Source organism: Cryptotermes secundus, unplaced genomic scaffold (assembly GCF_002891405.2).
Source record: "Cryptotermes secundus unplaced genomic scaffold, Csec_1.0 scaffold262, whole genome shotgun sequence".
NCBI classification, from domain to species: Eukaryota; Metazoa; Arthropoda; class Insecta; order Blattodea; family Kalotermitidae; genus Cryptotermes; species Cryptotermes secundus.
The window spans coordinates 1891983-1918938 of NW_019739214.1; the positions used below are offsets into that span (position 1 = coordinate 1891983).

The 26956-nt window shown below is 38.7% G+C and overlaps 1 protein-coding gene across 1 annotated transcript in view; it reads right to left on the reverse strand.

Moving 5' to 3' along the window:
* Positions 1–7286: 7286 nt before the first annotated feature.
* The window catches only part of LOC117282028 (adenylate cyclase type 3), a 295000-nt gene continuing 275330 nt past the window's right edge, over positions 7287–26956 (reverse strand). The window contains exons 12-20 of the mRNA XM_033754352.1: positions 26701–26817; positions 24345–24601; positions 21285–21360; positions 18815–19040; positions 17181–17263; positions 15746–15844; positions 15382–15505; positions 11463–11587; positions 7287–9988 (exon numbers count right to left, since the gene is read on the reverse strand). Of these exons, the coding sequence (XP_033610243.1) occupies positions 9509–9988; positions 11463–11587; positions 15382–15505; positions 15746–15844; positions 17181–17263; positions 18815–19040; positions 21285–21360; positions 24345–24601; positions 26701–26817 (1587 nt within the window). The 3' untranslated portion in view covers positions 7287–9508. The remainder of the gene's footprint in view (positions 9989–11462; positions 11588–15381; positions 15506–15745; positions 15845–17180; positions 17264–18814; positions 19041–21284; positions 21361–24344; positions 24602–26700; positions 26818–26956) is intronic.

Genomic DNA, 26956 nt, shown 5'->3' on the forward strand with positions numbered 1-26956 from the left:
TGACGTGCCGAGCGGAGCCGAAGTTAGCCGAAACACGTTACAGTATTATGAATCGGACATTCGAATTGCACTGAAAACTTATGTCTACAGTTCATAGATTCTTCTGCTCACATGTATGGATAAAACAACGTAGCTACGAGGGCCAACAAAATGAAGCTCATCTGTGGACCGGACGTGGCTGAAGAACCGTAGGTTATAGATCCATGCACAGAAGGAAAATAACCGCTTTAAAATCGGAGGACACTGTACTTACACCAGGCAAGAACACGCTTTTAACTTGTATTTGCGAAGATTCTCAGTCCTATCTTCGGACCGGGCAGTTACTATTCTCGCCGAGCTTCTTTGTGATTTTCCTCAGTATCTTCAGGCAAATTCAATGGTAGTTACTTAAAATAGGCCACTGCCGATTATTTCCACACTCTCACATTCACTATTCACTGACCATTCAATCATTCTATACTATGTAAGCTTGTCACGGAAAACATTCGTTAAATGAACTGCAAATAAATAAAACAAATTTCGAACCAGGGACTACAGATAGTGGCTGAGATCGTCTTCGTTCCTCCGAGTAAGTGATGAAATATTTCTTTGAAATTATCAGCGATCGCTCTCATATTTCTCCCAATTTGTCATTCACAGTCATCCTAAAGGCCTATAAGCAATGTAGTTAAGAAAGACTGCCGTTAAACACATCAGGAACACAATTATTACGTTCATCTATATTTTATTTCTGTATTAGCGCATATTTAAAGCACATATTTGGTCGATTTTTGTTCTGAACACTGAGTTCACAAAACGTCGTTCTCCTACCACACGTGGAAAACGATGGTGAAGACAGTGTGATTCGATGCACAAAATTAGAGTTTTCCGCAACCTCCTAGCCTAATGATTGTGTTAGTGTGATGAGAGATAGTGTAAGGACATTGCCTTCAGTAGGTTTGAATGGTAAGTAATTTTAGTTGCATCACATAATTACGTTTTTAATTACAGGGTTTTGAATTACATGTATACCCTGATAAACTAACAGAACTACGGTTAGTTTGCATCATGGGAGTGTAATGACATAAGCAGAAACTGGTAGGAACGACTAATTAGAATATGTCAGTTTGTTATTCCTCTTGACCAAAGATGTCTCTAGTTGTAATACGAAGCCCGTGCTTCCATCTAGTAGATGTGTCTGACATTTCTTGAAAGAGACTATTAGTGAAGGGTACAAGCAACGAACCTTCAGGGCCGCGCCATAACTCAAGCGGTTAGTCGCTGGTTTCCCACCGCGGCGGCCCAGGTTCGATCTCTGGTCAAGTAGGATTTGTGGTGGACAAAGTGGCGCTGGGGCAGGTTTTCTTCGAGTACTTCGGTTTCCCCTGCCAATCTTCATTCCACCAATTGCTCCAAAATCACCCTCGCCTATCATCAATACAGAAACACACCATTTAATCGACAGGTATCACTATCTCGGGGTTAGGCGAAATTGTAAGGGACAGTCCAGGAAAACTATAAAATGTACAGAGACGGTTTAATATCGGTTTCAATTCCTTAAATGAGCTCTGTTTCTGTGCACCACTACACTAAAGTCTAGAAACTTTGGCCTGTATATGAAGGGATTACTGAGATAGGACTTTCTTAATATTCCGGTATTCTAAACAAAAAGTATTTCGGAAACTGGATCTGTTGCCGCCTTCAGATTAAAGGGAGGGAGACTCTTATTCTGTTATGTCCGTTAGAAAGAGTTAACCTCAAATCCATGTTTATGAAAACAGAACCGAACTTACTTCCATTCATTTTATAATGCTTTTGCCCATATGACAAGCGTTGAGCATTCAGACAGCCTAGCTCTTAGAGCGCTACATGAACTGATGAAGAAAGAAGAATAACCCATAATCAGTTTTGAAGAAAATAAGTTTAGAAATTTTGGCGAAAGAAAGGGGATGTGTTAATACAGAAGAGGAACCAATTTTCTTGAAGACATTGAGGCAAAGAAGAGAGCATCTCTAGGAGTTTTTAAAGTTGCGAATTATAGTTTTAATTATTTAACCTCTAAAACTGGTTACTACAGAGTCCAGATTAAAGTTGTCACTGTCATAGAAAACAATGGTTGCTGAAGATGCTAAGGCATTGCGCATGCTGCCTCATATACGACTGACCTTGGCCACGTTACCTTCGTAAGAAATTAATTGTTGCTCGGTAGACCATTATTGATTATTGAATACATAACAACAATAGAATCCGTCTCTCCGGTAAAGCTTTATTCTTAAAATCTGCGTTTCATTTGTGAATTCTAGTGCGCATACCAATGTTTTGCTGAAGGTACAACCCATGCAGTTTTATTTATGGAGATGGTTTCCAAAAGTTACAGAAATTTAATGACAATACTCATAGTCGTTTTTTAAAAAAGAAATACATTTTTTTTTGGATCTCAGCTCAAAGTTCCTTGTTTTTGGAGCTAGAATGGTCATATTCACCGAGCACATATGCGTGATGGGTAAACTCTTAAAAACATAAAATTTCTGTCTTCTTGGATGTGGAGCCGTGTAGATCTTGTGTTCGGAGGGACGTATCGCCTCCATCTGCACCTGCTCACGCTGGTTCCTCGCACGTGGATTTTTCTACCCTTAAGGTGGAGGCGATAAGTTCCTCCAAACACAGGATCTACACTGCGCCACATCCCATAAGACGGCACTCTTCATAGTCACCGCCGTGAAAACCTGAAATCTTACTCTTAAAAACAGAATATGACTAAAATCAGTACAGTCATTAAGGCACTAGCCAGGCGCACATACGTACATAGTAAAGCTCTAGTACTTAGAGCTGACAGTCCAGGAAAATCTGCGCCGTGGATGAGCAGGTCCATTCGTGAAAGTTGAGGGGTGTTGTGGTTAGTCATTCGTCTGCATTCAGTGCGAGTAGACGTCTCAAGAGCATTCTTCATTGTACAGTCAAGTTAAAACGTTTTGACTCTAGGAGTCGTATTTGAGTGCATTATTCTCTACCTACTGTATTAATATTGTGACGCGTTACCTTACGTCCATCGCCGCGCAACGGCTACAGTGGAAATTGTTGCGTTCAAACAGCGACAAATCGAATACAAACAGACCGTTGCGAGGGATCGTTCCCGAGGCAAGGGATTGCCGAACACGTGAGTTTGGAATAAACACTTCCATGGTAACGCAAAAAACAGGGAGCCGTTGCGTAGACAATGCAGAAGCAACGAACGCGTCTCCCCAGAAATGAACTACAGGGAGTTCGTTGCGCCCGTTACGTAACAGCGGACAGTAGAAACAAAACAGTGAGGAATGGTGTCTGGTACCCAGTCCGCAGAACACCTACACAAGCCGAGAGCGCCGAGAGCTACAGAGACAGAAGACAGCAGCAAGACAGCAACAAGACAGCAAGAAGTTAGTATTGGGATAGCCGTCGCCGAAGACAGTTGAGATCCAGCCACGGCCAAAGATAGTTGAGACGTCGCATTGAAGTATTGGGCCAGAAGTTAAGTGGGGACACGTGAAAATATTTTATTTTATTGTTTATTTTTATTCGTTGATTTTCTTTTTTGTGTATTTATATTTGTACATTTTTTCTATCTCCTTTAACATGCCACCGACACGAAGTAAATTGAGTGGAAAAGTGTTGCATTCAAAATCAAGAGAAATTGTTAGTATTGTATATAAGTATATGAAAGAGGCTAGGCCAATAATTACAACGAAGAATATAGGAGTCGAAGTAGCAAAGGCAACAGGTGTATCGGAAAGTAGTGTCAGAATAATAATAAGAGAAACAAAAAATATCGAATCTGGGGCTTCCATTTCCCTTTCGACATCCCATAAAGACCTAGGAAATCTCCGCTAGCCACTTTGGACGACTTTAACGAGTATGTGGTGCGAAGAACAATTAATGACTTCTAAATAGTCGAAAAACGGAGACCTACCCTGAAAAAAGTTCACGAAAAGTTGAAGAAAACGTTGGATTTTCAGGGATGCATCTCACATTAAAGAAAATTATTTTGAAACTGGGGTTCCGCTGGAAGAAAACAAAAAATAATCGGACATTGCCAGTGTTGCCCCTTTAGAATAAACCCGTGTAATATGTAAATAAACTCTTCATGTATATAACAGTGAAAAGTGTATAATAGTGTATAGTGCATAACAGTCTGCCATTCGGCACTTAAAACTTAACATCGGATGTGTGAACATCAACGAGAATAACCCACCATCACTATACAACACAATGAGGTAAGAAGTTATTTCCTTTTGAGAACGCCTGTACTGCATTCCCCGCCACACGTGTCAGCATGCTGGAGCTCTCCCCGCCACTACCAATACTTCTCCTACTCCGCGTCGGAGGACTGTCACCTCTAAGTACTAGAGCTATACGTACATACATACATACATACAAACATGCACACGTACATACATACACATACACACATAAAAAACAGGCAGGATCCCAAAACAACCTTTTCGTTTTCAGGGATGAAGTCCTGTGGATCCGTCAGAATGTAAAAAATTATTTATTTTCTTCTCCATCACAGGACCCTCTCACAATATACTACATATATGAGAAAGTTAAAATAATGTATCCTTCGAGAAACAACCATAGTCGGAAACTTGACGAAAACTTTTTAAACGATTGGTTTTCGTTTATTTGAATTATAATCTACCTTTCACTGAATTCCGTCATAACGTTTTCATATTAAATGCACGTTGTGTAAACTGCTGCTCCAGCATACCAATTTCTATCCAAATAGAACGAGAGAATTCGAAAACGGAAACGGTAGCTGCTATTAATATTCAGGAACTTAGTGATCTTTGTCAGCCATTCAGCTCTTTGTGTTGCTTTATATCAAGGAAAATATTTTGTTTTTACACTTTTAATGTAATAGGCTCTACTGAATTTCAGGCGTGAACAAATGTTAAATAGAAATTCAAGCCTGGACCTTATTTGGATATACGAGCCACGTTTTAAATTTTTCTACAAAAGTATAATTTTCGACATGATTAAGTTAAGGAATATATTACCCATAGTTTGGTATTAAAGAAGGGGTTAGACAAAATGACACACTAGCGCGTCTTCTGTTTAATATAAATTTAGTAAAGGTAATGAGAGGTACTGAAGTGCAAACTAAAGTCACTATATTTAATAAATCAGTACAAATATTGGCTTATGCAGATGATATAATTGGACGCTCATTAGCAGTAGTTAAAGAACATTTCGTTAGTACGGAGAAAACTGCTAAGGAAATGGGTCTAGCAGTAAACGAGGGTAAAACAAAATTTATGGCACAAAATTGTTCTGGCTGTTCTGACTTGAGGTATAACCGAAGTTTCGCTATTGATTCATATAATTTTGAAGTTACGACGAGATTTATATCTGGGGTCTCTAATTAATTGTAAAAATGCTCTGAAGAAGAAATTGAGCGCAGAATTACAATAGGAAATAGTTCTTATTACTGGATGTTGAAACTGATGAAATCTCAATTACTATAGAAGAAAACTAAATGTCACCTGTATGAAACATTGATACTTCCAAAGTGCTGTAAGGATCTGAGAGCTAGACTCTGAGCAAGGCTCATGAAGCACTGCTTGGGAGGTTGTGAGAGAAAGATTCTAAGGAGAATCCATGGAGCAGTACAAATTGATGAGCTCTGACGAAGACGTAACAATCAGGAATTATATAGTTTATTTAATGATGTTGATATAATTGAAAGAATTAAAATAAATAGTTTGAGATGGACAGGACATATTATATGGAGAGGAAATGAAGAAATTATATAAAGATTAATGATTGTAAAACCGGAAGGGAAATGGAAGAAAGGTAGACCAAGAATGAGATGGATGGGTTGTGTCAACAAGGATTTAAGGAACTTAGGTGTGTTTAACTGGAAAACAAAGGCACAAGAGAGGGATGACTGAAGAAAGATTTAGAGCAGGCCAAGTCCACAAAGGGTTGTAGTGCCAATAATAATAATAATAATAATTTTCGCGTTGTTTGTTGCACAGTTTAGAATACAGCCTCCACAATCTCGGGCGTCTGATTCAGACATTTTCCGAACTACTCCTCACATCTGTATCATAATCCTTCTTGTGTTAGTTATCTTACTCCGTGACCTGCAAACTTGTGTAACTTAGTACTCTCAATTTCCATGCAAAGAGAACCTGATGGCAAAAGTAAGGTTCGATCTGTCCAAATGTTTAATTACATGAAAGAAACACAATTCAGATAATAGCCACGCCTCTTCACAATGCGCAAGAGGAGAAGAGATTTTCATGGCCAAAAATTTAACATAGGAAAGCGGATATTTTTTCATTTGGAAAAAATATTTTACTCATGGGAAAGGATAATAGTAAATAAAAACTAACATTTGTAAAATGACCATGACCGACTCACATAGCAACCCCCCTAGCTTAAGGGTTAATGCCCTCCCATTAACCTTGCCTTTCTCCCCCGATACAATATCCTATACCTGCTCTAACCTTGCTCCTGCTCCCCAGACCCTTCCCCTCTCCCTCTCCACTGATTTCCCATGTAGACCTGTCCCTTCCTTTCCTGCTCTCATATAGCTGAGATTATTTCCAACATTAGTCTGCTTGCACCTGTTCTCACTGTCTCTTCGCTTGCTGATTTTCTTGTTTTTCTTTCTACCCTGAAGATGGGGGCTATACGTTCCTCCGAAACGTCTGTTAACACCATATCTACACGGTGCCACATCTCAGAAAACTGCTTCCTTCATAGTCACCGCCGTGAAAACCTCAAATCTTACAAAAATTATTTTGTTCTACACTATTAGGTTTCAAAAGAAACAGCTTTCATTATCCTCATTAATTACAAATATTGGATTAGAATTTTATGTTTCTGTTAAGAACGTAATTGTTATGATTAATGACGATGCTTGAGTCGTTTTAAAACTCATAATTCAAATAATTTCACTTATAAACAAAAAACACATTTTACATATTTTTTCTTAAAAATTTCAAATATTGCATCGGCTACAATAAGCACGTCTTGCAGACCGAAATTTGTTTCATTGCTCATTAATGAAATCCACAGTTATTAATACGAATGCACGCAAAACAATTTCCGCACAGTTTTGAATTACATGTAGTTTTTTTTTTGGTAATGTGTGTATGTTCTAGAGATCTGGTAAATCATAAATATATCAATATTAATAAAATATCATAGAGACTTTGATGTCTGATTCAGTCCCGGGATCGTTGAAACAAATGGATGAAAACCTTTCCTTCTCATAGTTCAACGTGAAGATGATTTGCTCGAGGTAGGATACAGATATATACAGATGGGACACTCAGTCAGTATTCTTTCCTCACAATTGTACCGTACAATTCTATACAATCACTTGTCCTATCAGTAGTACATGTATATACAATACATTAAGCAACCTGCCCGACATTTTTACATTGCAGTTTTTCTATGTCCACAATACAATAACATTGTGTGTGTTGCAGTGGGGAAACATCAAATTCTACTCGGGACGAACCTGCGGCAGAAAGGTCATGGTCCAGTCACATACACAGTAACTTACTGAACACCAACTAAATTCTTACTTCTGTTCTAGTACGTTAAATGCATCACATTGCCCACATAAAATTTTACTGGAACTGAAATTTGTTTTTGAATTAATAGATTATTTTGGAAGTACTGTGCTAATGAACTGTGTCATTGCAGAACACACATGTTGAAGATGAAGATATTTCCAATTGCATTCCAACTTCATGGATAATAATTTGTTTTCTTAATGCATTTAGTGTTATACATTTATCCACTAATTTTCACAAATGAGAAACATATATAACTACGAAACAGAAGTTTTGTCCATGTCAACTCCAATTGTGGTTGGATACATGAAAGAATTACACACTTGTTTATTCTTTGTTGAACCTTCTTAAATTCTGAATTTGAAAGTAATGATCTAAAACAAATATTCTGTTTGCAAATAAAGGCATGATCTCACAATCTGTCATATCGTAAAATATCTACATACAACTTAATACACGAACCAAATTACATTCCATAACTCACCAAAAATTTAAAATAAACTACTTACATACACATGTATAAACCAAAAATACTATCAGATTAACTAAAGCATATACCATTCCTGAAATGAAAATTTGTTGCATTCTACTGGGGTTATCTGGATTCAGGAATCACATTTCAGATCAGCCATTGGCCTACTGATCAGTGTGCTACAGGCATCTTTTTGTAGTTTTTGTTTTCTGGGTTTTGACACTGTTTACTCTTGTCTGCTGATCAGGATATTTCGAAGAAGCATGCTGCCTCCATCTTCAAGGTTGAGGTGTATAGTTGAGGAATTTGCTGGGTTACTTAGACAGGATAAAAAGAAGGTGTTACCGACACCCGAGGAAGGCGCTAACGACGACGAGCTCGGTCGAGAGCATTGGGAAAATTCTTTGGAAAACGGACTTTATAAGGGGTCACACTCAGTTTTTTGTCACATGGGAGAATTTACCCCTTGAAGGGACGTTCTATACTCACTGTCGTCGTTGTACTGACTCAGGGTTCTCTTCTTTACCCCTTCCCTCGGTTCTCAGTAAACTTTTCAATGAAATATGCCTCAAAAAATTCTTCATCCTTCACACTTCAACCCTTAAGAAGATGGCAACGTGTTCCCCCGAAACGTGGATGTCCGCCAACAAGATTACACGGTGTCAAGACAGAAAATAGCGGCATGAAGAATTGCGCCTTGAAAATCTAAAAAATTATATCCCTTTCTAACTTTTTGAATAAGAGAATATCAGTCCCGGAGACGGACTTTGTCATTGCTTACCACGCAGACACGAATCGACACTCACTCATTTCCCAAAGAGTTTGTAGGCCTAACAAATTGGTCGACGTCGGATATACAACTTACTTCTAACATAGAAAAGCATTTACATTGATTTACGGATACTTCCACTTACAAACTTTACACAAATATTAGGCATATAGGCTTCTGTGTTTCACTGTACATCAAACTGTATTCGCCGAACCTACTACCGGAACAAATTTACAGATTAATTGGTTTGCAGATCTATAGTTCTGACGGGCCCTCCTCTTATAACAGCAATATTCAGTGTCACTTTATATACATTCAAGATACTACAAGGAACTTTTATGTTCATATTTCATCAGCAATAATCTATAAGTGCCATGGTAAAGAAAACCTTTCCTACTTACAATTTACTGTGAAATATTATACCGTATTGGAATAGAGGAGGCCTTCGTGCATTTTTATTTCACCATGTGGAAAAATTTCCCAACATATTTATCATAAATAAAGCTGTTCCTTAGCGTAACATGGTCCCACACGATTGTCGCCCAAGGACACATAAACATGAGTCCTTATAATTCACATTTGTGAGACGATGTGTTTTAGTTGAAAGTCGGTTATCCCAAACAGTTCTGGGTAACATATTTCTGTAGTTTATTTACCCTGTATGCATCGACGCGACTCATACGTAAACGCTGTTTCTATCAAATAAAACCAAACTTTTCAGTCATCGGCGTCTGATTTCTGCAGTAAGTGCGTTTCACTTGACCCAGAAGTTGCGGCTGTAGAACTTAATATTAACGGTGACGTGTCTTCAGATAACTGGTGTATGGGATCGGCGGACAAGTCCAACTTATGTTCAGTATTTTGCTTTTCGGGTCCTTCCGTCGAGCCCGGCTTGTCTTCGGCGTTGTATTGAGTTAGAATATGCTCTGTTGTATTATTATGTACAGGATTGTCGAAAGAATTTTCATTTGTTTCGAGGTGGATTGTGATGTCTTCGTCTAATCCCAAAACAGAATCAGGGTTGTTTTTGGTTTCTTCTTCGTCCTTGAAGGTTGTTTCTGGATTTGAGGGTGTTGTCCCACCTTTGCCAATGAGATAGTATGTCATAAGCTGCCCTTTTCCCTTCACCGATACCAATCCACGCTGCTCAAAAACGTAACCGAAATGCTTGAGAATCTCAGTAGTTTCATCGGTTACCTGGAAATATAAGGATATGTACTATTAAACTGCAGCTTCCTGTCGCGCTGTATAGATTTAAATTGTGTACAGTGCCACCTTCAATGGAAGTACTGACTTTGTGTTTGTGTTGCTACATTTTAACATTCCCATTTCCTTTGAAGCAAAATTTTGAAAAATCTTTGATCGCGTTATTTTCTTGTTAATGTATGCTTTATTTATCGACACTCTCATTAGCTTAGACTATAATATAGTGTCAAATGGGGGCTGTTAGTGAATTAGGAAACATCACATTCACACGCGATATATACCTTTGACTTAAAAGAGTGCGACAATTTATCAAAGCGGACAACTCCTGATGATGGCCGTGTACGGCCGAAATATGTAATGAGGAAGAAGGGTGACTAAATAATAAGTTATGTTTAAGACGGATATATATACACACACACAAACACTACCTCCCACTATTGAATCGTAAGACGGAAAAATATTTTCTGTTCCTTCTTAAAACTTAATCTTATTTTACATAAATTTCAATTATATTATTAGGTTACTGTAACTGAAATTCTTGGTTCCTAATATTAATTATTGTTCGACATATGGATAATTGTACAATATTTTAATAAAACTATTAGAAATATTTGTTTTTTAATTTTTTCTTCTTTCATGTTTAAGGAAATTAATTTGTTTTTATTTATAGGTAATAGCCAAACTCGGCCTCCCAACTTTACACAAAATATTTTTATACGTATATGCCGTCGAAACTGCACTCTTATACCTAAAATACCAGGTGTGGAATGCACAATATTGCCTGAAATCAATCAATACATTTTGAAAAATAACATTAAATAGGCATTTGGTTTGAATTCATTAAACAAGTTCTCTGTCCCTTCATATATTTGAAGGATATTTGTTCCATGTTTACCTCAATGACAATAACATATAAACATGTTTCTATGAAAAAAGAAATGATCTGTTCAACTTCTAGCTTTCGCTGTCCTCCTCGCGTGCCTTCATTTTTATTTAAAACCAAAAGTTAAGTACAAACCTACAAAGTTCAGGGCGTTATTTTATTATTTGTATAGAATTTATATGATTTAGGAATACGTTTTTCAATTAATTTCATCGTGAAATTTCGAATTAAAGACATGTTTTCTTCAGGTTGCTTGCCTTGCTTTCTGCTTCATTCTGGTTTTTACCGAGTTTATTCTTCAACCCTGAAGATGGAGGAGACATATTCCTCCGAGATGTCAGCTAACCTTCAACAGAGTACACGGTGTTATATCCCAGAGAACAGGACTCCGTATGACCACCGCTGCGAAAACGTCAAATCCTTTATGTGACATTTTAATGTTAATATCCGAACTGACGTTAATGTTGTGAGAGCATTGTGTATGTGTATGTGTGTGTATGTGTGTGTGTGTGTGCCTCGTCTAGTAGGCCCTGCCTAGGAGACAACATAGGTAAGATGGCAGAGCAATGTCACCATACAGACCTGGATACATCCTGCTTTCCCCGTGCTCTCCATACGTGAGGCTACGTTGACAGAATTGCCCCAGATATCGTAGTGCGGTTTACGAGCGCCAATCACTCCAGCCGTGATCGGTCCGTGGTTTATTCCTGAACCAGAATTTGTTAGTTTATACAACCAATATATTATCATTTTCATGTCAGTATGTAACAGAATATTTTTTAAAATGTAGTTATGGGTCTCTTTGTCAATGTTACCATTTAAACTTTGGTTCGTCTAGTGAATTCCATAAGTTATTACTCCATGAATTTTTACAAAATCAGAACACATGTATTCTCTTTAGACTTACACCTATATCTTTTTTCTAGTGTGGCAGTTTTACTGTACTTTAGCAACAGGAGTTAACATAATTAATTTTTTATCTGTAAACAGCCCCAAAAGTCGGGATTCAGTAGCATATTTGGATCTTCTCTTTGGAATATTATCCACGAAAGTCGAATCATGTTTTTAGACGAAATTTCACGCTGATGATAAAAGTCTTTATGATTACCGGGCTGATGGAGGTAACACCTGCTGGAGTTCCTTCTTTTAAATATTGCACATTCTGTCGTTTATTGACGCTTCTCGGAACATTATATTTGAACAGCCAATGGGCTTAAAGTTTATACATAACTAATTATTAGAACAAATTATTGATTTCATCTAAATCATATCTCTGATATTATGTGAGCCCATTCTTTGCCCATCACCCTAAATTAATTAAAAAAAAAGTAGATTTTTAAGTGCACCTTCGCTGGAGGATCTTTTTGGGCAGATCTGGTATTCGTGCTACAAAGAAATTATCTATTTTTATATAACCTATTATTCAAGAGAGACACCGTGGGACGCTATCACGATCCAGCTGAGTCCAGTTAACACCCTCGCACATTTGTTTCTCTAAAAGTAATATTACCGTTATTTATCCAGGTCTCAAAGAATTCAAACATTTTCAAAACTGAAGAATGCCGTCTTCTGGAATGTGGCGCCGTGTAGGTCTTGTGTAACCCTACGTTTCGGAGGAACGGATTGACTCCATCTTCAGGGTACAAAAATCCGCGAGCGAGGAACCAGCGTGATCAGGTGGCTGCGAACTCACGCTGGTTCCAAGCTCGCATATTTTTCTACCCTAAAATGGAGGAGATACATTCCTCCGAAACGTCAGTTCACATAAGGTCTACACGGCACCACATCTCAGAAGACGGCATTCTTCATAGTCACCGCCGTGAAAACCTCAAATCTCAAATATTTTAAAAAATATTGCACACGAGAACTCTTCCGTGAGGAACAGCATCTTATGAGCGACAGCGCCTTGTAATCTGTTCAAAATGTCGCCTTTATCTTCACTTTCAACGGACTGCATGGCGCTGCATCTCAGAAGATGAAACTCTTAATTACCAACTGCTGTGAAAATCTTATAGCCTGTGTCTCTCCGCTGTTACGGTTTTCAGACCAGAATGCTATGTACATAAATTTGATTATTTCCTGTAAGTGTATTTTATGTCCTACCCCGTTCATGATTTAATCACGTTAAACTTATTAAGACTATGAAAGTTTAAGTTTCTTAATTACACACAAAGTGAGTACGCGGTAGCGTAGTTGGTTGAGGCACTCTGCTACAAGCCGAAGGGTCGCGGGTTCGAGTCCGATGAGGTGAAGTTTTAAATTTACCTAATCCTTCCAGCCGCAATGTGGCCCTGGTGTCGATTCAGCCTCTAACATAAATGATTACCAAGAATCTTCCTGGGGGGTAAAGGACGGCCGGCGCATAAGGCTGACAGCCTCACCGCCATCTTTGAGCTTATTGTCTAGAACAGCCGTGTCAAAAATGAGGCCCCCATAGCCAAAAAGTACGGACCCTCAACTTTTAGAGTTAATTGATATTAAAATCAATATTAAAATTTTAGTAGAAATATTTTTTGTAAAGACAATTTTCCAACAGACCAGAGACAAGAAGACTCACACAGACACAAATTAGCAGGCTGCAGGAAATTCTATATTTTGCTATTTCTAACATAATTTCTTGTGTAATCTCTCTTTTTACATATTGAAAAGCTGTTTGATACTTGTCAAAAATGGCATTCTCTTGTTTTTTAAAACTGTAAGATATGTGACTTTAGGTAATTATAGTGAAATTATTCCTAAATAATAAATAGAATTAAATTTCCTTGTATCAAAATCTAATGTATATTTCTATTTTGAAGTGCGGCCCTGGATTATTATTAATAGGGCTGAGGTGCCCTCTGTACAAGTTGAGTTTGACATGCCTGGTCTAGAAGATGTGTGAGCCTCAACCTCTCACTACCCTATGGACCTTCAAGGCGTGTTACAGGGATAACTTTACCTTTAATTACATATAAACCCTTATTACACCCCTGGAGTGATATCTCAAGTGCCCATGAGAAGGCAGGGGCATTTTGAAATCTACCTACCCGCCCCGCAACACCAACCCCATGGAGGAAGGCCTTGTTTGAGACAATAATACTCGCTTAGCTAGTTAAGCTATATAAGAATACGAATATTTCCTCGCATTTTGTGGAGCCAAGGGGGCCGGTATCATGTTCACATCAGCCCAGTACCGGTTCCTGTCCTGAATTAGGGAGTCAATACACACAATCCCTCAACTTTTTCTTTAAAGTCAGTTTTAATTTTATCATCGCATTAATTCTCTCCGTAGCTGAGCAGTTGTGAGAGTTCAATTCTGTTACACTTTTCCCTTGGACGCTGTTGTCCTCTTTAGTCTTATCTTAAGGGGTGTCTGATGTATTGGCGAATGTTACATGTTCCTTGTTTCTGAACAGGAGACAACTCTTTTGTCTTATATCCAGTTTAAGTGACCGGAAGTGAAACAATGTCAACGCAGAAAACAAGTCAATAGTTTTCTGGAGACGCGAATTTGTCTTTTGACATGTGCAGCTGACATAGTTTATCTTCGGAAGGGTCTAGCTAAATCTTCTGTACGAGAAGATGACAGCTTCCATGTATGAGGTCCGAGTTGTATCTCTGCAAACTGCTTTGTTGGCTTATGCTGATTGCATAATGACTTTGCTTAGATAAAATGAGCCAATTGGAGACGAGATTTCTTGTCTGGGAGAGGATGTCGTCACTGCAGATTCTCTGGGGATGAAGCGACGTTCCCACAAGATATTTTTCCTCATCACTTGTTATCTTAAATTCATCAGATTCGGACGTAATCCCGCTGTACTCCTCAAGTTTATCTAAATTAATCAGCACTTGATTTTAAAATACTATTTTTATAATAATATTAAAGAGCTATATTACTGTGTGCTTGCGCTGAGAAATTCTAAAGTTTCGTTGCCAATAAATGCTCGATTAATTAACCAGTGAATCTGTCGCTGTGACTGGAATGGAGGGCTCGCTCCTCATGTGCAATTTCCGCTTTTCTGAGTTACTGCTATTACATGAACCTGACAGGAATTTCTTGCTCTACTGAGCCAACATGTGAGTTGGAAGGGAAGGAGGGTGGTAAGGTGTAAAGGAGGGGTGAAGAAGGGTTACTCGCATTATGGGTTCCGCATTAATTGGAGCAGATTTTTAATCATTACGCTTTGGCAATCAAATTCTCAGGGAATGTGTCGATACGCTTTAAAGAAGAGAATCTGCTGGGAGAATCGCTTCCGTGCCGAAAATCGAACCCTGCATAACCTGAAGAAAGCAGTCTTCTGGGATTTGGCACCGTGTGTATGTGGTGTTAACCGACGTTTCGGAGGAACGTAAATACCGGTTCTCACGGTCTCTTAGCNCATAACCTGTCTGTATTTGAGGAACGACTTGCCATCATGTACACTTTTTATATATTATTAAATATTTTTAGAAGTATGGTGCAAGACATGAAACTCTGATGTTTGAATAGGAAGATGTGGTCACGGACAATCTTGATGCTCACCCATCTTCAGCACGAAGTGGTTGAAGCTTTGCTCGTTGATACCTTGGAGTGCCTTCTTCAGCTCAAGGGCGAATTCCACTAGAAGTGCGAGGTGAGACCAGCGTACTTGAATTGGATCATCTGGCTGAAACAGGAGGGGGCAAGATAATTGAGCTGATCACGTTTCCATGTTTCAGTTTCTTGCTAAACGAATTTTTCGTGTGAGTGTAGTGAGTAACCATATTTGTGTTTTATTGGACAGATGTTGAGGCTAACTTCAGATTCAGTGTTCGTTCATTCATACGTCAAAATTCCACGGTAATCTTGGGAATTTCAAAGGATAAAAGATCCACAAATGGTCACATAACAAATAAAGATTTCTCACCTTGACTTGCCGAGATGGATTCAGTCCACTTGCAGCCATGTATGTAGAACCTATAGTTTTGATCTTTATAATATCCTGAAATTGTGGAAGTTCCAGCAGCTGTAATATGAAAAACAAGCACATATACTGAGCTATTTTATTTGGTTCTAATTTTGAAACGACAGAAATATCCGAATTCTATGCTTCATGGGAAATTTCGGTATAAAAAGAAATGTTTCTCCGTTCACATTCCAAACATAAAGGAGATTTCTTAAACTCAATTTTAGCCCAATATTCTTATTTAAAAAGAATAAAAGGCATGAGCTCACCTTGTTCTCTGCCTGTCTCTCCGTCTGTATATCCCCATAACTTTTGAGGTTTATGACACCACCTTCATCTCTGTTAGTCGGTAGACTGTCTATCGCCCCAATTTGTTTCGTTTTCTATGCAGTCCGTATCAAAAGAAAATAAGAGATTGTTTCTTCCCAATACTCCTTGCTATGGTTAAGTCCGAACTCACACTCATTGTATAGCGTTTTGTTTTACATATCATTTATTAATCGAATTGTATTGGTTATAAGGATTCCATATTCCCTATTTTCGTTAAAAATTTACAGCTAGAATTGATTTTATTTTTCACTGGATAGACCTTCTACGAATACTTTCGCATTCATAGGCCTGTGACTCACAGTTCTTCACTGATGTTCGCTAATGTATAAATATTAAACTTCGTAGTGAAAAAACAAATTTAAAGTGAAAGTTATCCACCATATTATTATAATTAAATGACTTATTTTACTGCATCGAAAATTTTGAGTAGTAACTTGTCACAAGGCCGGTCACGGTAGCCGAGCGGTCTAAGGCATGCACTGTCTTCGCTCGCTCGGAAGCCGGGATCGTGGGTTCGAATCCCACTCAGGGCATGGATGTTTGTGTGTGTTTTTCTGTGTTTGTCTACAGGTAGAGACCTTGCGACGAGCTGATCACTCGCCCAAGTAGTCCTACCGAATGTGTAAGATCTAGTAAACCGAAGTGAAACGGAGAGTTTCATGGAGGTAGGCCTAGGCCCAAATTGCGGCTGTAGCGCCACAGAAAATAACTTGTCACAAGGCCTCAATTCGTGACGCTGAACTGTATGAGATTTTTATGCTCGTGGCGGTGTGTTAAGATTACAATCATTCAGTTGTGATGGCATGTAGTTTGGTAGGTACGTACCAGCGTCACAGGGGAACCTGCTGCCCCAATCTTCACGGTACAAGTTATATTCTGAAGATGGAGGTAACAGACTTCTCCGAAATCCTGATATCTATCTTCCAAAATTTCATGGCGTCACAATCCACTCATTGTTATAGTCTTTATTTTGCAGCTAAGAACCACAAATCTCACAAAATTCAAATTAATTGTCCTAAAATTCGTAGAACGCGATATAAAGAAATTACGAGTGTTGTATACATACAGCATCAAAATCGGAGATGACTTCGTTCAGAAACCTTAAGCACTCCAGGCCCTGGTTATTCACGGTCTCTTCTGAATAGAAATCTGTAATAAAGAACAGATCTCCCTAAATTTAATGCTGCTTCATTTTGCGTCCATTCGTTTCGCTAGCGAGGGAATCATATATCTATTTCAAAAAATATAATCTGGGACATAATTTGGATAATATTATTTTTGGTGTATGAACTCGTTTTATACTTTAGGTGAACATTAAAAAAACGTAAACATCTGCCAGTTCTGTTTATAAGGATTTCATTATTAATTAAAAATTATCATTGATATGTCTTACATGCAACACTCTTTACAATTTTTTAAAATTTACTACATATACACAATGAATCTTTTAAACCTATTTAAACCCACATTGTACACTATATGTTTCGACCATCATTGTCATCATCAGATGTTTTAAAACTCTTTGTGGGGACTGTTGTGCCGGCCTAAGCACACAGTGCAGCAGGAATGAACACCCAGCACGACGAAAAGCACGAACTTGTGATGGCACTACACATTCAATATTAAAAACACAAGACGCCAGCACAGCAGTCCCCACAAAGAGTTTTAAAACACATGATGATGACCAATGATGGTCGAAACAAGTAGTGTACAATGTGGGTTTAAATAGGTTTTATAGACTCATTGTGTCTATGTAGTAACTTTAAGCAAAGTTTTAAAGGAGTGTTGCATGTAAGGCGGTATATCAGAGCTAATTGTTAATTAATGAAAAGTGTGCGGCAGAATGCTTATAACCTTATGCAGGATTTGATCTCTTTACAGAGGGTCGAAGTTATGTTACGAAAATACTGTCGATAAAAATAGTACATATGTCCTCAGAGAAGAACGGATAACAGTGCAAACAGTAAAGACAATTTGTGGAAATATTTACTTTTTCGTTCCTGTGTAAAAGTAATTAGGAAGTTCCAGTAGTCGACCAAATCAATGAGAATAGAAATTGAAGATTATCTTTGTGTTAAAAGTGATGCATACCGCAGTGCTTCAGGTCAAAGATATTATATTCTTTGTCCAGAAACGTGAAACAACATGGCTTCCGACTGAGTTCAGAATATATAAAGGGATATTCAGTCTGTAACTTAGATGAAATATAAAATTATTCATTTAAAAAGAACTTCATGACGAGAAGGCCGCTATAAAAATCTGGGAACAATTATTTGTTTTCCAAAGTTTGCTTCTTAGGGGGAAAGAAAAATATATGAACAAGAATGACCAATTCCACAGGGCTCGCGAAGAATTATCTACTTTCTTTTTGAACTAGAGAATTCTGTACTATGTGTCCAAGGGCTGTTTTACCCTCTGAATTTCTTACATATTTTTGTTTTAATTTTGTATCTCCGTGTGCGTTTTATGCTCCTCCTTATTTATTCTCCATCATTTAACAAATTATGAACCTGCGCATTATGAAATTTTGAAAAATAGAACGTAAAATAGAAATCTGAGGAAGAACGGAACACAAATAACTTTACTTCTCTTTTATTAAGAATATCAGTTCGCTGTGTACTTTTCTGTAACACATGTATGCGGACATGTGAAAACTTCTTCAGGATATAGTTCGAGTGAATGTAAGCAGCCGATAAGTACCTGAGAAGTTAGGCATAGAGGCGAATAGTACTCCGACTTCTGCATAGCTCTGACTGTAGAGCTCCTCGTGCTGCCTCTTGCGGCTGCCCATGAAGTGAGCTGCAACGTGTGGTGGCAGGATGTTATACACTAGCGCCTCGTTGCGGCGTCGCATGTCGGATGCTCTTTCCCTTTGGTCCTCCACTTCCGTCTTCCATAGGAACAGCACGCGGGATGCTTTCTCCAGCTACGGGCAGTAAAGACTACCGTGAAAATTCGTAACTTCGAGGACTTTGCTTTAAATCTGTATCTGCTACCTCCATGATGCGCGAAGGATCTTCTCTGAGAAGCTTGTCACGAAAATAAATTCCTACGCTCACAAATACATGATATTACAAATTATCCAGATCCAGTTGAACCCATTCTCCACCGCCAGTTGGAGTAACTGTAGAATAATAAAGAGGGACACGCCCACAGAATTACGAATATACAAGTCATACATTTTACGAAAAATAAGCTCAGTACCGTAACGACAACATTTTGATATTTATTAATACAAATTCAGCCGCCAAACACAAATTTTGTTATTGTTAATTTGGGTTATGCTACATTTTCGACCCTTAAAGCGTCATATTCAAGTGTTTAATAATTAAAAATGTTTGCGTTGACGTTTGAATTTATATTATTATTTGTACTTACGCAACGGGATGCAAACGATAAAAAGCATTTAATGTCTATTAAGATATGTAGGTGGGAGGATTAAATTTCCGAAATAAATTAATAAATCACTTGCAGTGGTTTTCACATTTCCAGAATTCATCTGAAGGCAATTCCGCAGTTTGTCGTTTTACTCAAATTATACAGTGTTTTAAGTGTAGTACCCTTGTTATGCAGCGAACTCGAAAAGGAATATGCGTTGCTTGGTAACTGCCGGTAAACACATTCTCACGGAGACGTTATCCAGTCTATTGCTAGGCAACGATAGAAAGATTACTGGAGGCGGTGTTTTCTGTTAGGGTCCGCCCAGAAGTTATACAATTAGCCGAGCTACAGTTAGTAGAGTTGTCAGCAGTTCAGTTGAGTGAAGTGACTTGAAGTAGGTGGTAGGTGAGAGAGAATTCAGTTGTCAGTTGTTAGTTGTCAGTTGGAAGTGAGCCTTTGAAGAGAAGAGTAGTAGGTGGGTGTGAAATGGAAGCAAATCTGGTACCTAGTTAGCTGAGTTGTCATTCGACAAGAGATTTGCACGGCATTTGTGATTACTTGAATGAGGGATCTCGAAGAATCACCCTCGGTAGATGTCGTTGCCACGAAACAGCAAGAGGAGACTGTAATATACTGAGAATACTGGTCTCTGTGTGTGCCAGTGATCTGCAAAGTGTAGTTCCGAGTGGTGTACACAAGTGGTCAACAAATCCATTCACCAAACCATAATCCGTCTGTAGTCACACCCCTAAATCCTGGCAGGATTTAAATGAGTGTGAAGTTCTCACGGCTGTATGAGTAGTATCCTCATGAGTAGAAGTCTACCGATGCTTCGGTAGCTCAGCCGTATGTTGTGTCCTTCATGCCATTTGATTACTTCGCTTACTCACCGACCCTGAAGATGGAAATGATACGTTCAACAGAAATATTAGTAAAATTCTACAAAATTACACGGGGTAACATCCCAGAAGACAGTCCTCTTTGTAACTATCTCGGTGACAACCTGAAATCCAAACTTCAGAGCTGTTAATAAGGTCTCAAATTTGTGACGATGATACATTAATAAAAATATTAAGTTTCTGGACATTATCCATCGTCCAATCTTTATTTAACAAACAGTTGTGTTTTTATTTGAAACACAATATTTCGGATACTGAATTCTGTCTCCTTCTTCAGGTAAAACCTACTCAGTTTGGCCCAATCGATAGGACGATGGATAATGTCCAGGAACATAATGTTTTATTCGAAGTTGTTGCCCCACTATTATATATATATATATAATAGTGGGGCTTCTGAATTAAACAATATTGTGATTAAGCACAAATGGAGTATTTTATTTCTATCAGTGGACTAGCTTTAAATGTGCAGTCTCCGCGTTGCCCCAGTTATTACCGTGACACAACCCTGAGAAGAGTCAAAAGTGTTCTACCGAAGCGGGCAAATAAATAAGTCAAGTGTTCTACCGAAGCGGGCAAATAAATAAATAAATATAAAGATAGATAGGCAACGGTCACGAGAAGTGGTGACCAACGGTTGTAAGAAGTGACAGCCGAAGTGCGGTTGTAATATATATATATCAGTTAATTTTGTTGACTTCCTATAAATAGCATGGAAGAATAATTGCTCATGGGATACTGCGGCGGAAGAAAATTTTGAACTTTTGTGTGTGAACTTTTCGAATGATTCAGGAAATTGTCCAGCAGAGAAGTTTGTGTTCCGCTGTATTGCATATTCTTATTTCATTATATACTTTGGCTGAATGTCTGTTATAAAACCTGAGTGTACTTACATGGCGAGCAAGGAAAACCAGAGCTATTGTAACAGCCAGTAGAAGACCACAGAGTGCATACTTTCCAGGCGCTATGCTGAAATAAGACCAAAAGCTACTTCAGAAAAGTAAGCAGCAAAAGAAAAAAAGTATAGAAATGATCTACTTAATTAAGGTAATGTGTTTCTTTTTAAACGACGAGGAATTACGTTGAAATGTTTTTGCCTTCTTAAAGTTTTATGAGATGAATAAATACAGAGTAATTCATAAATTTCTCCAAACATTCCGACACTAATTTAGAATCACTCTCTAAACCAAATACGTATATTGCTACAAAGCTACTGTGATTCTAAATTATTGTCGGGTTTCTGGAAGGACTATGAATTACCTTGTATTTAATATATCTAGACTCTTCGGCTGGAAAATGCTAACATCCCATTATCTCACAAGTTTCTTACAAGGTGGGTGAAATTTTGAAAAAGAATATTTTGTTACAGTTTTCGATACACACTGTTCATTTATGCTTGAATTGTGATATTATTAATACGTCGAATAATTTATTTCCTTCGAACCGATGTGCCTCATTCGGTATAGCCAAGAGCTCCGGTCTGGACGAATGGGGTTTGACTCCTCGCAGGAACAGGAGACTTTTCTCGGAAGCGTTCAGACCGGATCTGGGACCCACCCGCCCTCCTATCGAATGAAGGTTTTCTCCCCGAGAATGAGACCACATAGGTTTGAACTGACCACCCACATTCATCTAGTGCTGAGGTCAAGAGTGGTGAAGCTATACGTCCACTTCCCCCATACGCCTTCATGGCATGGTGCTTAATTAACTACAAGGACAATATTTAGTTTCCATAAGATCTAAAAGTTTGTGACGATGGTATATTGCTACAAGTATTATGTGTTTGGACATTATCCAACGTCTTGTCTATTAAAAAAATCCTGTTTCTTTTAAAGATAGACAAGACGATGGATAATGCCCAAACACATAATACTTGTAGGTATTTAATTTCCGTACTTGATAATATCTTTCATAATCATCATCAAATCGAATTTGTCCTGGCTATTCATGGGGATTTTATATAGTGTATAAGAAATATGATTTTTGTAAATTATTAGAATTGTTGACTTGTTTTCGTTGAAAGTGTAATATGGATACTATTAAAATGGTTCTTGAAAATTGTTACACAATTTGAGGTTAACATAGCAACGAACTTGTGAGCTTAAAAGTTTTGTGAGTCGAAGTTATTTAGGAGGTCACGAAAGAGGGAAGAGTCTTTTGTTTTTGTGTACCGTGTCTGTGGATAATATTTTGATGTGTATGTATATTGGACTGTTTGTGAGTGTAATCCGTGGAACGTGGCGTTGAACTACGGTCTGGAGCCACATTCGATAAGACGTAAAACTGGAAAGGAACATGGGAGGTAGCAGAGGAAGTTAATGGTAACAAATTTTGTCAGCCCTTAATTAAGGACTATGCCATAAAGACATATGGCGGAGTGGAGGAAATTAATAGTATGAAAAATTATAGTATTATTTTTTTTTATTTCTAGTGGGGTGGGACTAAGTCCCTTGTACTGCGGCCTATTGTACCAGCCTCAGATGATAGGTGAGGGTGATTGAGGAGCAATTGGTGGAATGAAGATTGGCATGAGAATCCGAAGTACTCGGAGAAAACCTGCCCAGCGCCACTTTGTCCACCACAAATCCCACTTGACCAGACCCGGGATCGAACCCGGGCCACCGCGGTAGGAAGGCAGCGACTAACTGCTTGAGCTATGGCGCGGTCCAAAAATTATAGTATAATAAATGTTGGGGGTTCCCGTTGAATTCATGCAGAGTGTTACATTACCATTCGTTTAAAAATTGAAAGAAAAGGTAAAGTTGTCCCTGTGCTTAACTAATTAAGCACTACGCCATGAAGGAGTATGGGGGAGTGGATCCACATTTTCTTGAACTCGGCACTAGTTGGAGACAAGTGGTCAGCTTCACGCCCCGGCCGCTTTATCCCCGGGGGAAGAGGCCCCGGTACACATTTTACAGGAGGTTGGGAGGTCCCCAGAACCGGTCTTGACGACATCGAAAAGTAAAAATTCTTGACCCTACCGGGACTCGAACTCCGACCTCTCGTCCACCCCGTAGCCAGTCACTATACCGACTGCGCTATCCCGGATCTTTTCAAAACTGAAGGAAAACTGGAATCTAACTCTTACATAAATCTTACTTACATACTTCAGTCCCTATTGATTGGGAATTACCGAGGAAGTAAAGTGGTTTGCCACTGCAGAGTCCAGATATTTCTGTCTGCCACCATATTCGGGCCAGTTCTGGGGTCCACAAGTCCTCATAATTACTTGGGGGGGGGCTTTCTGCACTGATGAAAGGACTGGAACATGAAGCTGGCCACATCTCGATGTTTCCTATATGCCTTTATTGCATCTTGCTTAGGCAGAGGAACAACTTAATCTGTTTCACTTCTACGTGATATTAAGCCTGTTCATGGAAAGAGAAACCTGACAAGTGCATTAATATTGAGATTAATGCTCTCAGTGCCGTGATCATGAAGAAGGCTATCTTCTGGGATGTGTAGTCAGAAGTCCACCGACGTTTCGGAGGAGCCTACTACGTCTACCATGAGGGTCTAAGTGCAAGATGATCAAGGAAGGTGCCATTCTTCGGAAAGCTGGTAACCTCTACTAGACTACAGTTTTGACATCCAGCAAGGCAGGTCATATTTTAATGCTGGTTTGAGCGGTTAAGGCATATTTATGTCTTTACAATACCAAGATCAATTACATCGACCATTGGAACCTAAAGTACTTTTGTCTTTTAGACTGATTTTTCGCATCCGACATGTCCATCATTCTGTATTGCTACTGACAGCTGCCACTTGCTGTAAAGTTACGCTGGTAGTTGAAGACGACTGCTGAGAACTTAAAAGAGTTTAAGAAACTGAGCAAATCTAATTTTAAAAAAAGTCTGCAAGAATTCAGTGAGAGTGACTTCATCTATTTTGTGAGCGCGCTCTTGAAGTGGACAGCAAGAGGGATAAGAATATTGGAAGAAAACACTTACTTTATCCAGTCTCTGTGATTGGTCGCCTCCTCGCAGTCAAGTGCTGGGCCAATCACAATTACATTCATGCAGCAATGGGCCAGTGTGATGAGGAACAAGAGACCAGCCTTCACGAGGTGGGACACTTGAGCGGGGAGAGTGGCAGCCACAAGGACTAGCACGCAGAAATATGAGAAATACGAAGGATATAAGCACGCACTGCCCAGGTCCTCAGTCATCGTGCAGTTGCTTGGAGACGACGGAGTTGTGCAAGAAACCTGGTGTTAAAAAGTGCAAAGGAATCTTGTTACTCACGTGCACCAAACTCGCCTGTAACGGAAATATATTTGCACCTCTTGGTTGGTTGATATTGAATTATTAACGAATTTGTATGGGGTTGATTACATATGGGCTTATACACGATTCTGTACTGTAGTATCCTGTTGCATTTTAAATCAAATTCGCATTATTTTGGCTGCCTTCTGCATGCGATAATCCGACGATTTTGTGTCAGTTTCTTAATCAGTAACAGGATTATCATAACATTGTAACTGGTTAACAAAATCACACAATTGAACATCAATGGACAATTATATGTAGAACATGGTCAGCATGCGATGAATTATATGGAAAAAGTATCGTGAATATAAATAGGTAAAGATTTGTCTCTGATCTATGAGTGTTTGAAGTCGCTATTTCTGCATTCGTCTATATTGGTTTATTTAATAACGCAAAGAAACTCTGGCTATATAACACCCAATCGTAGAATGATCAATGAATATTTAATTATATAGACGTTGAAGCAAATGGTCATGGCCTAATCCCGGGACTTGTCTGGAGAGACTGAGAAAGACTACGAAGGACCTCAGTCAGGTTAGTGGGTGTTCAGGCCGATATTCTAACTGGGAGTCCTGCCGAATTTAAGTCAGAACTGTTACAGCATCAGTCAGTTTGCCCTGTCGCCTGAAGAGACTAAGAAACGCAGTGTTCCTCAGGCAGGGCAGCAGTTATCAGGTAGAGACTCCGCTTGTTCCATCCCGAAAAAGTCTAGATCATTGCCGCTGTTCAGGTCTTTCTCACTAACACAGAAAAAAATAGCACCCCAACTGCAAGGGGTTTTAATTTTTACACTTTTATATTTTTTGGTACAAGCTTTGTAAAATTAATGCATTATGGGGGGATGTTATGTTTGTTTGTCTATGATCATGTTTCATATCCGATTTTAATGCACCGATTCCGATGAAATTTCGCACTGAAGTAATGTGCCAGAAATTTGTCAGGAAAGTTTGTTTTTGATCCACATATAACTAGCTAACACCTAACAATTTACTAGACTACCAGAAGCGGGCGGTACAACTTGCTTCTTATTAAATCCCGCTATTTGGTTGATTCTAAGCCTGTTCCATCCACCTCCCCACAAGTTGCTTCCTTTAAATATCTTCACAAGGATTATACATTTAAGTCCGGTTTCTAAGAGTTATTCCATGTAAATAAATTTCAGAATAATGTGATTTAAGAACATTATTCAGAGTAATAATGTGTGCACTAAATTTATTTGTCGTAACATGAATAACATTGTCAGTGAGTCGTGAAATATAGCAAAGAACGCATGAAGAGTATTTATCACGTTGCTGGAGGGAAGAAATCTACAGTTGCTGAAATCAATGTAGACCACGAAGGTAAAAGGATTTCACTGTATTGAGTCCAGACATATCTTCAGAAAATTATGTTCTGTCTTCTACACAACCATGATCAACAAACACAATCAGAATATTGATTGCGTGCACAAGTTGCCCATTCGTTTGTCTAAATGGGATAGTCAGATGCTTACCAAATCCTAATAGGCCTGCGTCCAGATCAAATATCTGTAGCATTAGAGCCATATAGACTAGTCTATACATGTGAATTCTTCATAAACTGTACAATGATTTAACAGGACATCTGTCCCCAACAAGCAGGATGAATCCTAAAAATTAGTAAAGTCCTCCGCTGCAAAATGAAACTACTCTCTTACGGGATATGACGCCCCCTTGTGGCCCTGTGCGTCCCACAAGACAGCACTCTTCATAGTTACCGTCCTCAGAATTTCAGATCCCACATGTGGCCTTCCTCCGTATTTCAGAGCGAATACGTTAAACTATGTCACTTCCATTTTAGTAAAAATTTTCCCACCCTGTGTTTATAATTATGTTCACATCCCATTCGAGACTGTATAACTTATATATTTGGAACGACGTCGTTAAATAGTATAACACTGAGTAACAGCTCTCACTACGACTCCAGGCATATGTTGCATATTGCTGCAGGCTCTATGAAACCTCAAAGAAGAGGGTAGATAATAACAGAGAGCACAAGGGATTGGTGTCTGAGCTCTTACCATGTCGACAACATTGGCAACTCCAAGAAGGACGATCACTATAACGCCGATGATTCTCCTCATCCATAAGGAATTGTTCATAGCTTCACTACATCGCACCAGAAGTCCTGGGAATGACTGAAAGATATTAAAATGAAACCACAAAATTTGTATGAAAGCCTATACTTACACTGTGGGACAGGTGTGTAGTCCTTGTTTACTTTGAAGAAAGCAGTCTTCTGGGAATTGGCACCGTGTATATGTGGTGTTAACCGAC